This window comes from Kogia breviceps, chromosome 6, assembly GCF_026419965.1.
Source record: "Kogia breviceps isolate mKogBre1 chromosome 6, mKogBre1 haplotype 1, whole genome shotgun sequence".
Taxonomy (NCBI): domain Eukaryota; kingdom Metazoa; phylum Chordata; class Mammalia; order Artiodactyla; family Physeteridae; genus Kogia; species Kogia breviceps.
In genome coordinates this window covers 8,471,143-8,483,364 of record NC_081315.1, presented here as the reverse complement: position 1 = coordinate 8,483,364, position 12,222 = coordinate 8,471,143, and the positions used below count along the sequence as shown (strand labels likewise).

Below are 12,222 nucleotides of genomic sequence, written 5' to 3'. Positions count from 1 at the left end.
TGCACTATAAATAGTTTTCTTCCTCTATTACTCAGAAACAAAAAAATTAATCTCCTGCACGGTTACCTCAGACCTGAACTCTGGATCGTTAATTTGATACATAAGTTACTGCAGGTGGTTTTAGTCAATAACTAAATATTTATGCAGTTTAACTACAAATATATGTCATCCTGTTTTGTGTATGCTTCAGTTTCTCTGAAAAGTGAGAACAAAAGTCTGTCTTCTAATTCCCTGTAGTTGGAAGAAATTTAACCAAAAAAAAAAAAACAAAAAAACCTGAAGATGAATTTTATAATATAACATGAACTAACATCCCTAATAAAAATAGGTAATAGGTAGTATCCATTCTTGCAATGTGTAAATAGGTAATAGGTAATATGCATTCTTGCAATGTGTAAAGCCTCTGTTCTGCTTTATCTCTGAGCAGTCTTTACCTCCAGGCTGGGTTTTCTGTAAATTTAGCAAAACTTATGGGCCACTCGTTTTCCCATTGTCAATTTCTGCATGTGCTCAGAGAAGATTCCCAATTTGCTTCCCTAAATAAAATATGCCTAAATACAAATCTGGGGAAAACATGTTTATTCCATTTTCTTCCAAATGTCTTGGTACCCTGTTTCTAGAAATAAATTGATCAGCTAGAATGGACAGAGGCAGTCACCCACCTCAGACCCGTGTCTGACACAGTTCTCCCAATACAGAATGTAAGCTTTGGAACCATGGCACATTAAATGGTTTTTAACACTAACTTCATTCTTAATTGGGGGCAAAGTAACATTTTTAATAAACTAAATGATACTAACTCCATTAGCTCTTTATTTGGCCCATGAGAATTACAGTGACTAAAAGTCTGACACTTGGCTTCTCAGAGAAGAATGTACTTCTCTGAATCCCTTTTAAAATGAACTTAACTCATCAATATTTTTTTTTTCCACCAGGAATAGTATCTTAATTAGCTAGGTGGTAATAGCTACTAAAAGTGGGAAAGTACATTTATTCATTAGAATATGTGTGTGATTGCTAGAACTATGGACATCGTCTTTGTTTGAAAACATTTGGAGGAGAGAGCCTATTTCCATTGTGCTCTTTTTTCTGTGAAAGGGTTCGTCTCCACCTTAGCTGCCAGTTTCTGCATTCCAGGACTACGCAGGTCACATGCTAACCTAAGTGATCTAGGTGGACCGTGTCTTTGCGGCAGTGAATAATTTAAAACCCCGCCAACACAAGTGAGAGAGAAGCAAAACTTCCTCATCTGTGAAGCGAGGGCAATTCTCAAAGACCTTTTCTGACTCTCATATTCCATTAATTTCAAATCTCATCTTCACGAGTCACCACAAAGCGAAGAGCCAGGGACTGTAACAGTTACTGGTATTGAGACTGGCCCTGAAAGTGCGGCTGTGTGTTAACCTCCCGCTTACTTTTAACTTCACCCCACTCTCCTCCAAAACCTTCTCCCGCTTCAAGTTCTTTACACACTGACTAAACGTTTGTTTCTATAGCTGGAAAAACATGCATAGTTATATGCCTTCTGTGTGCCAGGAAATATTTCAGAATCTAGGGATACAGCTGTGAGACAAACAAGCAAAAATCACTGCCCTCACGGAGCCTACATTCCACTAGGGGAAACAGACAAAAATCAAGATAAAAAAAGTCAACCGTAAAATATATTAGATAGTGATAACTATGAAGCCAGAAATGAGGACAGAGACTGTGAGAGGGCAGGGGATACAGTTTTAAGGAGAGTGGTCAGAGGGGACCTCCCAGGAACTTGACACTTGAGCGGACCGACCTAGAGGAAGTAAGGAGACAAGCCGTACTATCACAGCAGGTTGCCGAGACCCCGAGACAGCCACTCATCTGGAATGTTCAGGAAACCACAAAGATACTGTTAGGGTTAGAAGAGAATGAGGAAAGTGAAAGAGGTAGTTGGAGGGGGGAGATAACCGATTAAGTAGGGCCTCCTAGATTATCGTTAAGGGCTCTGCCTTTGCTCCAGGTGAGAGGAGAATCCGTGGGAGGGTTCCGGGGAGAACAGGGATGTGACTTCCTGAAATTTGGTTTGACTGCTGTGTTGAAAATAGACAGTAAGCAGGCAAGGGCAGGGAGCAGGAAAACCCGTTAGGAAACGCTTGCAATAATCTAGGTCTGCGCTGCTGATGGTGCGAACCGGGGTGATACCAGAGCCAGCACGTACCGCCTTGCGGGCTGTGCAGGGCAGTACTCCAGAGGGCGTCGTTCGTATCGACCGACACGTGCACGGGTCCTCCTGGGGTCGTGTGTTGCAGGAGTCATGAGGTAGTAGGTGGATCCTGGATGTATTTTTGAACATAGAATTGACAGGATTTCCTGACGTTACGTAACTGTGGGGTGTGAAAGTAATAGAGGAGTGAGAGATGACTCCGAGGTTTTTGGCAGCTAGAAGATTTGTGTGGCCAGTTTCCCGAGATGGAGAAGACAGAAGTTTGGGTTATCATGTCGTGCTTCGGTGTGGGACATGTGAAGATTGAGCTGCCCGTCAAATATCTAAGAGGAGATAGCAGGAAAGCAGCGGGATTTCTGCGACCTGAGGGAGGGCATCGTGGCCGGAGGTGCATATTGCGGGAGCCAGCAGCAGATAGAGGCTATCCGAAGTCAGTGTGCCGGATGAGATAACCGGGGGATGGAGGATGGACAGAAAAGGGAAGTGGCCTCAGGGACCGGGAGCCCTGAGACACACGATCGTGCAAAAGGATGGGGAGATGACAGCGTCCCCGTAGAGGAGACTCAAGGAGGAGACCCCAGCAAAGTAGAAAAAAATGAAGTGTGTTTGGTGTCCTGGACGCCAAGTGACCCACGTGTCTCGAGTTGGAAAGAAGCTTAGACGATTGGCCGAGTAGAAGACTGAGAGCTTAGCCACTGGAATTACCGAGCTGGAGATCTCTCAGCAAGAGCAGTTTTGATGGAGAGATGGCAGCAAGCCACCTTCCAGAGAAAATGAGAAGAGAGTGACTGAAGAATCTGAGTGATAATATCACAGGGATCTCACCAGCCCACAACACAAGCCGAAGTGACCTAAAAAAGCATCTTGCAAATTTGGAATCTCTAAAGTGGGAACTGTCTGCCTGCTTTCCCTTATCCTTTTTCCTCTCGGGGCTGTCATGACCAGCAGAGACTAAGAGACTACAGATAATTCAGAGCTCAGGAATCAGTGAGTGTCATTCGAGTCCTCTGCCTTATCTCTAATTATTGCCGTGGTCCCAGCCTTTTCCTCTCTCCGTGCACTGCTAGCTCACACCTGTGAGCCCCCTGGTTCATTTTGAAGAGCTAAGAGAGCCAGCTTGCGTTTCAGGAGCTTCCCTCACTCACGCTTCAAAATTTCTCCAGATCTCCCCCCATTTTATTTTCTCACCTGCTCAAAGGATAAAGTGGTTTTTCTAAATTCTAAGGTTAACGCTAAGGTTAAGTAACCTTGGAAATTCTGTCTCCTACATGCATCTCCCCACCCCACGTACGTGTACAAGCCACGGCTCACGGGCCCAGCCGCTCCGCGGCACGTGGGATCCTCCCGGACCGGGGCACGAACCCATGTCCCCTGCATCGGCAGGCGGACTCTCAACCGCTGCGCCACCCGGGAAGCCCTTCTTAGTCATTTTTGAAGTCCTTTCCTTTTCCTTACTCCCAGTCTTTCTTCCAGCTTTTCAGTCGTACGTCAAATTAATTGACTGCTTTAAAAATGTGTCCCCCTTTTCCCTTTGTATTGCCATCGCATAGCTGAGGCCCTTTTTATAGCTCTTCTGGAATATCAGGACGGCCACCCAGCATATTTTCACTCTTGCACTCTCCCCTCTGTCCCCCTCCCAACCGTTTTATCTGTTGCGGAGGGACAATTTACCTAATGCAGAAAGTTTCAGCTCATGTTTTGAATGCAGTATAACTCAGCAAGAAACTCCTGTGCAAAACCACATGACACTGAGTCTCTGAATGGTGTCAATATAATGTAAAAAAAACCCCACCACGTGAACCACTGATTTAAGAGTATTCATTCCTTCAATCACACAACAATTAACTCTATGACAAGCACCGTTTTAGGCACTGGAGACGAAACGGTGACCCAAACGGACACGGTGTCTGCCGTCCTGAAGTTTATATTCTCCAAGGACGAGGCAGATACGAAACAAGTCAGCAGCGTATCGTCAGATGGCAGCACGTGCTGTGGAGAGAAGGGAAGCAGGCTAAGTAAGATGGTTAATGGGTGGGAGGTCAGGGGTTGGCGTTGCACAGGCCGAGCGCTCAGATAAGGCCGCGCTGAGAATGGTGCTTGTGCGGGAGCCCGGACGCGGTGAGAACGTGAGCCGTCAGGATATCTGGGGAGACACTGTCCGGGCGGAGGGGGAACGGCCCTAGGCTTCCGAGGGTGCGCAAGAGGCTGCCGCGGTTGGAGCAGAGTTGAGGGCGGGGCGCTGCCGGAGGTGAGGTCAGAGGCATAGCAAGGGGCCTGGTCCCTTACGGCTTCGTAGCCGTCTTGAGCATTCACCCCGAGTGAGAGGAGGAACCACTCGAAGATTAAAGAGAAAAGAAGTCATTGTCCGAAGTACCTTTTGAAAGGGTCCCTCTGGCGACCGTGTGGCCCCAGGGTGCCGAGGGCTACTCACATAGCACCCATCTTCAAAATGAAGATGATACGAACAGTGTAACGAACTACAGTTGGAGCCGTAACCAAAATACATCAGTCACGGAGGCAAGGACCGGTGTCTGTCCGGTTCCCCAACCACCATTGTACGCCAGTGCCCGGCGTAGCTCAGCACTCACCAAAAAAAAAATGAGTTTGCAAAAAGGGAGCAAATGAGTGGTTGCCGTATAGCTTAGGGTGACTTGGGTAACAAAAAGACCCAAAATGCAATGCCTTGAACACCGTAAAAGTTCTTTCTCCCATGACAGTCTAAAGCAGTGTAGGGCTCAGGAGAAGCGTTAGAACGCCTGCTCCGCGCGGTGTCTCAGGGACCCAGGCCAACCGCCTCTCTGCCGTCTTCAGCAAGCAGCTTCCAGAGCGCCCGTGGCCTTCATGTCCATTCCAGCTCACAAGAGGACAGGATGCGGGAGTGTCAAGGCGTGAACCTGGTGAGGCAGGTGTTTAGCCAGGCCTGGAAAACACACGTACCGCTTCTCCCAGCCTGTCGGACAGAAGTCAGTCGCATGGCCCCGTCTACCTGCCAGAGGGGCTGTGGATGCACTGTCTCTGGGCAGGTGGTTCCCGCGTCGCTGTGCAGGGAAGGCGGAAGGGACTTGGGTGGACAGCTAGCCAGCTCTGCCATAGGTGTCCTCTTACGGTCCCAGGAATTCTTTTTGAATATGGATTAATTTATGCAGTTTTAAGCATAATAAAACCTAAAACAGAAGGATACAAAAAGAAATGCAAATTTGCCATTAATCCTTTGTTAATGAGAATGTATCACATTCCTTCTCTTAGAGCTCAAGGTTAGAGTAATGAACTTGTTTTGACTAGCAGTGTTCCATGCAGCCTTCAGACTGAGCTGTTTGTGTACTGAGAGGAGGCATTTTTTGAGTGTCCTCTCTAAAGGCTTTGTCAGCATTTTATAGTTTTAGAAGACAAATTTGTTTTTGCTCCAAGTGTTTTCAAGTGCTTCAGTGGTCAAACAGGTTTTGAGCCGAGCTGTCAATGCCAAAACGGAGAGGGGGCCAGGGGAAAACATTGAAAATAAATTCCACGGTCTAAAGCTAATTTTTACAAAGCTTTTACTCTTTATAGATTTGAGGTCATTTTTATAATTGAGGAGGGTGGTTCTTAAAATTCAGTTTCTTCTGACACCCAAAAATTGTCCAAGTAAATTATATCATAGAAAATCTGTATGTTTTGGAAGTCACTGGTAGGCCTTCTGTGAGGCAGAACTGCACTTTATCTGTCTTTTTTTAAATGCAGTTCTAAAAGCAGTTTTATCAAATTCTACATAAAGACGTAATCTGCTCTTTGCTATTTCTTAAAATTACCTATTACCTTTAAAAGATCCTAACTTTAGAAGACTAATTAAAATTAAGTTATTGCAATAAGGCATTATTTTTACTAAGAATTCTGTTACTTCAACTTCAATAAATGAAAACATCAATGAACTACTCTTTTACCACACCTAGAGAAGTGTTTGGGACATAAAACAGTTGAAAACCTTCAAAAGGCATTGTATCGGTGTTTCGCATAAGACCAGCACTATTAACAACTACAGAGCGTTTGATAGTCCAGTAGCATACTTCTCTTACAGTGGAAGCTTTCTACATTTCAGCCAATATTTTGACCTGTACGTTCCATTTTCCCCTTCCCCCCACCCCGTCTCAGTGAAGTGGGGAAATGGCTGATCTATTTCTTAACCTTCCCTCCCTAAACGCTTCGGCAGAGGACGCAAGTTAGAATCTATAAAATGCGTTGCACCCGTGGTAATCGGTACTTTTGTTACTCTACTCCTGGATCTTCACTACGTTTATTATTTTCCTCCTGAAAAAATTGGGGTAGGTTGCCAGTTGTAACACATTCTTCACAGATTCCTGTTTCGCAAAGGTATAGGGGCGACCCAACTGCCTTAGCAAAGGAACACAGTGTACTTGGTGCTGCTTTGGTGAAAGCAGGCTATGAATATTCACTAGTCTCAGACATGTGGAGAACAACATGAAAACTGGAATTACTATAAAGCTTTAGGGAGGAATAGTGAACAATATTGAAAGTCACCCTTTGTCAATTACATGAGTTAAAAACTCAGGTCCTTGGAGAGTTGTAAAACACACAGATCAAACATATTTTTTAAAGTGGGTGGGGGGCGAGGGAGTTGAAGTTACTACTTGTTTTAACCCTGGAAATCAGCTAAAATTTGTCACATTTCACACCTGCTTTTCGCAGAGCTTTTTATTGTAAAACATAGCTATCTTTTTTCTATAATTCTGAAAACCTATATTGCTTAAATCTTGGTTCTTTCTGTTTTAGGAAAAAAATCAGTCTTCTAACATTTTTCTAACTGAAGTATCTTTAAATTTACATAATAATATTATGGTTTATTTTTTCTTCTTTCTTTCTGAATATTTCTTAGCCTCAACCTGGAGGTTTTTATTTCTGCTGAAATAGTCATTTGTATTTACTGTAATTATAAATGCATTTCATGGACAGTGTTTTCAAGTGATCTGAAGCTAGAGGGTTGTGCTTCCCCTAGGAATTCAAGTTTCAGAGCTTCAGGAAAACGTAATGCTATTGCACTAGATCTTACACTAAAGATTTTGATAATCTATTGAAGATTACCAATGAGAACAAAGATTCTTTGTCGTAGATCGATCCCTCTTTACCAGGAAAATCACATTCAGGTAATAAGAGCAACTGCGCTTTGGCTTAATGAGAGCCATTTTAGAGAGGCCTCGTCTAACTCAAACTTTAGAGGTTTAAAAATGTAAGTATAATTGAATGTGGTTATAATTTTTTTAAAATTTCTCAGATCCGGGCTTCCCTGGTGGCGCAGTGGTTGAGAGTCCACCTGCCGATGCAGGGGACGCGGGTTCGTGCCCCGGTCCGGGAAGATCCCACGTGCCGCGGAGCGGCTGGGCCCGTGAGCCATGGCCGCTGAGCCTGTGCGTCCGGAGCCTGTGCTCCGCAACGGGAGAGGCCACTGCAGTGAGAGGCCCGCGTACCGCAAAAAAAAAATAATAATAATAATTATCAGATCCACTCTAAAATTATCTAAACATGGAAATTGGTTTGCAGTAATGGCAGACACAATCACTGTCTTACTAGTTCCTAGAACATCATCTTAACTGTGGGCAAATAGCAGCAAAATATTCCCTTGGAGATTTCACAGTTTTAGAAGTCATAATAACATCAACAACAACAGCTACTATTTATTAAAAGTACAAGGTATTATTTTAATGCTTTACGTGTATTATCTCATTTAATCCTGATGACCCCCCTATGTTAAGTATTGTTGCCATCCCCCTTTTCCAGGTGAGGAAACTGAGAGTCAGGTAGCGTCTTAGAGTTGGTAAATGGTGGAGCTAAGATTCCAACCGAAACTTCTGGCTTCAAAGCCACCATTATAGCTATTATGGTATGCTGTCTCCCTTTGTTTTTATTCTTGATGGAGCCTAGGGTTTTTGTTTGTTTTTTGTGGCTGCGTTGGGTCTTCGTTGCTGCGCGCGGGCTTTCTCTAGTTGCGGCGAGCGGGGGCTACTCTCCGTCGCGGTGCGCGGGCTTCTTGTTGCCATGGCTTCTCTTGTTGCGGAGCACGGGCTCTAGGCGCGTGGGCTTCAGTAGTTGCGGTGCACGGTCTCAGTAGTTGTGGCTCGCAGGCTCTAGAGCACAGGCTCAGTGGTTATGGAGCACGGGCTTAGTTGCTCCGCGGCATGTGGGATCCTCCCAGACCAGGGATCGAACCCGCGTCCCCTGCAACGGCAGGCGGACTCTCAACCGCTGCGCCACCAGGGAAGCCCCAAGCCTAGGGTTTTAAACTTTAAGAATTCCAGACAGGTTGGCCACACCACCGTAAATGGAAAATATTTATCCACTTACCAAGCCGAAGATTAGTTACCCACTCTAATTATATGCTTATTTTGTGAAGATTTTTGTATATGTCAGTTTCATGGGATCATTGTGAACCTTAATCAGATATACTTTCCAACGGGCTTTTCATAAGGAGAGATTATAAACATGTAGATGAATACATGTTGCTTCACTATGTGTTCTTTATTTTGATAACACAGAATACATGGATTGTGCTTAATGGTCTTTGAATACAGATGTGAATCTTTGAGTTCAACGAAATTCGGTTCCAAATCTCCAAGGCAACTCTGTATTTGGGTCTACCGAATGTAAACGAGCTCTTGTTTGCATATTTGTAATCTTCCTGCATGGGGACGGCTTACGTACTCTGTGCTCAGTCACCTGAGTTGTATTTAGAAACTGTTGGCCGTTTTTACAGAGGCAGTCAGAAAACCTTACAAATATACCTCCTGATAAGCATTAAGCCCTCTTGGTCAGCCTGAAATACACGCTATTTGAAGTAAGTTTCGTGTTTATATATTTTTTCCATCTTGGCTAATATAAAGATTAACATTAAATATCATAGAAAGATAGGTTCTCAAGTTAACTCCATGTCTTTTTATGGATATTTTATAGCTTAGATATATGCTACATATTACCCCAGATCATATTGTCAATATATACTGAAAGAATGTTAAATAGGCAATGAATGTTACATTGGCTTCTGATTACATTAGAGGTCAGACTCCTCAAGTCTAGTTCTAATGCCACCCTGATATTCTGGGAGTCTGGGTTTTGTTTATGTTTAGCTCTAAAATGTGGGTAATAACTAACAAGAACGTTATAAGCCACACTGACCATTTCTGTGCTGCTATCAGACATCTTTGTTAATGGAAAGGTAAAGTTCAGCATATAATTTTATGCCAGCAGTGTGTAATAAACTGTCATAATTTTAAAGATAGGACTCTGATGACTAGGTGTAATATCTGCTTGTTATCCGACGTTTCTATTTTAAAGAAAGGAGGGTCTGTTGTTGCACACGTCTTACCATTCCTACTGGGCAACCAATGGTTCATTTTGTTACAGAATATGGAAAGTCTCAACCCCACACCATCTCACGAAAGGATTGGACCTGGTGATGTTGAACTGATGTCCGATGGAAGGTAATTTTAGAGTTTTCTCCTTACACTGTTTCTAAGAATGTGAATAGATTTTTTTTTTTCATTTAGTGCAATGTGCATTGTAAGAACTAAGAAGGGTAGAATTAAAGGACTATATGTTTACCAACAGTATTTTATAGCGAGGAAAATGTTTAAATGGGAAAATCTACCATGGTGCTGTTAAAGGCAGATAACCATATTCATGTTTTGTGTTGTTTCTAGTTTTGTTTCGTTTTGATTAATTTGTTTTGTTTTGTTTTTGAATTTCATAAGAATTTTATTTAGAGCTACTGAGCTTCTAAAATAAATGCAATCGTAATTTCAATGACTGAAAAGCATTGTTATAAAACAGAATGACATTTTATGATATTTTGTTTGTAGCAAAGATAATGAAAAGGACGGCAGACAGACCCAGCACTTTGAGGTGAGTAGCTAACAAGTAAGATTTTGACTGTGACAGGTCTGTTCCTACATTCTTGAGAGTTCGTGTGAAGTATCATTAGCTTATCAATAAGGGATAATGACACTCAGTGGCGGGATTGTGATTGGTGAGAGAGACAAATGCCAAGACATGAAGATTCCTTGAGAAATCATAAGAACTCCCCACTCTTTTGCTTTTTAAATTCTTTCATTTTGCTTGTGAAGATAAACTTTAATAGCATGGAGATTTCTCCTTAGGTTTTCCATAGAATAAGACAAAACAAAAAGCCAAAGCTACTAGTTTTATTTTCCATGATTTCATGCAGTTTTTAAGTGATTAAAATAAATAGTGGATTTTAGTGGATTTGTCAAAGAGATGATCTCATTAATTTTCAAATTAACATCAAATCGGTTCAAGTTATTAAATCCAATTCATTTTCTGAGTTTTGCGTCTTGTTTTAAGTAGACAACGGAGAAAAAAAATATCTAACTCCCTTCTGTGGTCTATATCTTAACGTTTCGGTGACTCTCCTGGCTTCCTGGTTGTCCTCTGGGGGCCTTGCCTCGCTGACCCAAGTATTTGGTTTCCTTTGCTCCCGACGCTGGCTTCCCATTCAGCGTGCTGAGCCTCATTTCTCATTGATGCGTGTGCGCGCGCGTGCGTGCGTGTGCGCGTGCGTGCGCGTGTGCGTGCGTGCGCGCGTCTGTGATCCAGGACTTCCACATTCTCCCAACTGCACCTTCAATCGTATTATCAGCTTTCTTTTCGGCAAGAATTAAAGCGTTTCTCAACCTGTTCTTGGATTCTGACTCTTGATATATTCATGATACATAGAACTTCCCCTCTAACCCAGTGATTGTTCACCTTTTTTGGACACTAACCTAACTCACTGATGGGTTTATTCAGTAATATATATTGAGTCCTACTATGTGCAGGTAATGTGCTAGGAGCTGGGATTTAATAACAGCTGCAGTTCCTACCTCCATAAAGTTTTCCAGTCTAGCAAATTAAGAATTCAGAAGCTGTGGACCCCCTTCCTAGAGAAATGCCCACTCATGTAGAATTTGGTCTCCAGTTGCTAGAAACGAATGGCCACCTGACACCCCGCCTCCGCAGTGTCCTCGACTCCTCGTATCTCCTCTGTGCAGTTTCTCACGTGCACCCCTCCATTAACCCAGCCGGACGAAGGGAAGGGAGGCCGCTGCTTTTTGACTTGAGAGCTTCTGAGCCACTGCTTTCATCTCTTCTCTCCAGCTCCTTTCTGCTTCCTTCCTTGAGACCCAGGCAACAAGCAGACCTCCTTTCCTCGTGTCTAGTCACCTTTTTGCAGAGCACAGCGTCCCTATGGTAGCGTTTTTGTCTCCTTCTGTTCCCTCCTCTCTCCGCTCTCTTCCTCTGTCCACAGCAAGCACCCACTCACCGTGCTACTGAACCTCAGTTTCACGGAAACGGCTTTACCAGCCTCCTAGAGAGCTCTTCTCAGTTATCGCCTCTTATGCCTCTCATCCTTTAGGAGATAAAAGGGTAGAGAGCAGCCTTTGTGGATGAACTACGTAACTAACTCAACAAAATGCGTGCTGAACTCCGTTCACCTTGGTGTTTTTGTGGACGGCTCCCACAGCAGAGGCTGCATCGGGGGCAAAGAATCTCAAGTCTTTCTTCCACGGGCCAGGATCTAGTCTTTCTTGTGTCGCGCATGTGCCTTTGCCAATCAGCACCTGGCCCGCTGTTGGCACTCCAGAAGCACTCACTGTTAATAATCATTGTAATCATGGCAATTTCAGCTAGGAGGTAAAACTAGGCAGTGAGTTAAAATCCAGACTAAGCTCTCTGTGTCATCTTTCTTTCACAACTGCACCAAAGGAGGGAAAAAGGACATCACTCCACAAGATCAGGATTGTGTTTCTACTTGTGACGGCATGTGTCTCCTTCACTGAAGGAAACATATTTTATTATTAATGAAGGACTGTGAAAGGATCTGTCTTCCATCTTTCAACCTCTTTCCCTTGTTTACAGTCTATCATCATTTCCTACTTTTTAATATATGGAGCACTTCGTAGAACTTATACAACCCAAAGAGTTAATCTGGTTTTCTGATAATATCGCACTAATTCCTAAATTTCAGAGATGGAAAGGAAGTCGAG

The 12,222-nt window shown here is 43.5% G+C and overlaps 1 protein-coding gene across 14 annotated transcripts in view; it reads left to right on the top strand.

Moving 5' to 3' along the window:
• FAM13A (family with sequence similarity 13 member A) overlaps positions 1–12,222 on the top strand; it is a 358,502-nt gene that overhangs the window by 302,078 nt on the left and 44,202 nt on the right. For all 14 annotated transcript variants that reach the window (XM_067035492.1, XM_067035488.1, XM_067035487.1 and 11 more), the window contains 2 exons: positions 9,584–9,660; positions 10,039–10,081. In XM_067035492.1, the coding sequence (XP_066891593.1) occupies positions 9,584–9,660; positions 10,039–10,081 (120 nt within the window). The remainder of the gene's footprint in view (positions 1–9,583; positions 9,661–10,038; positions 10,082–12,222) is intronic.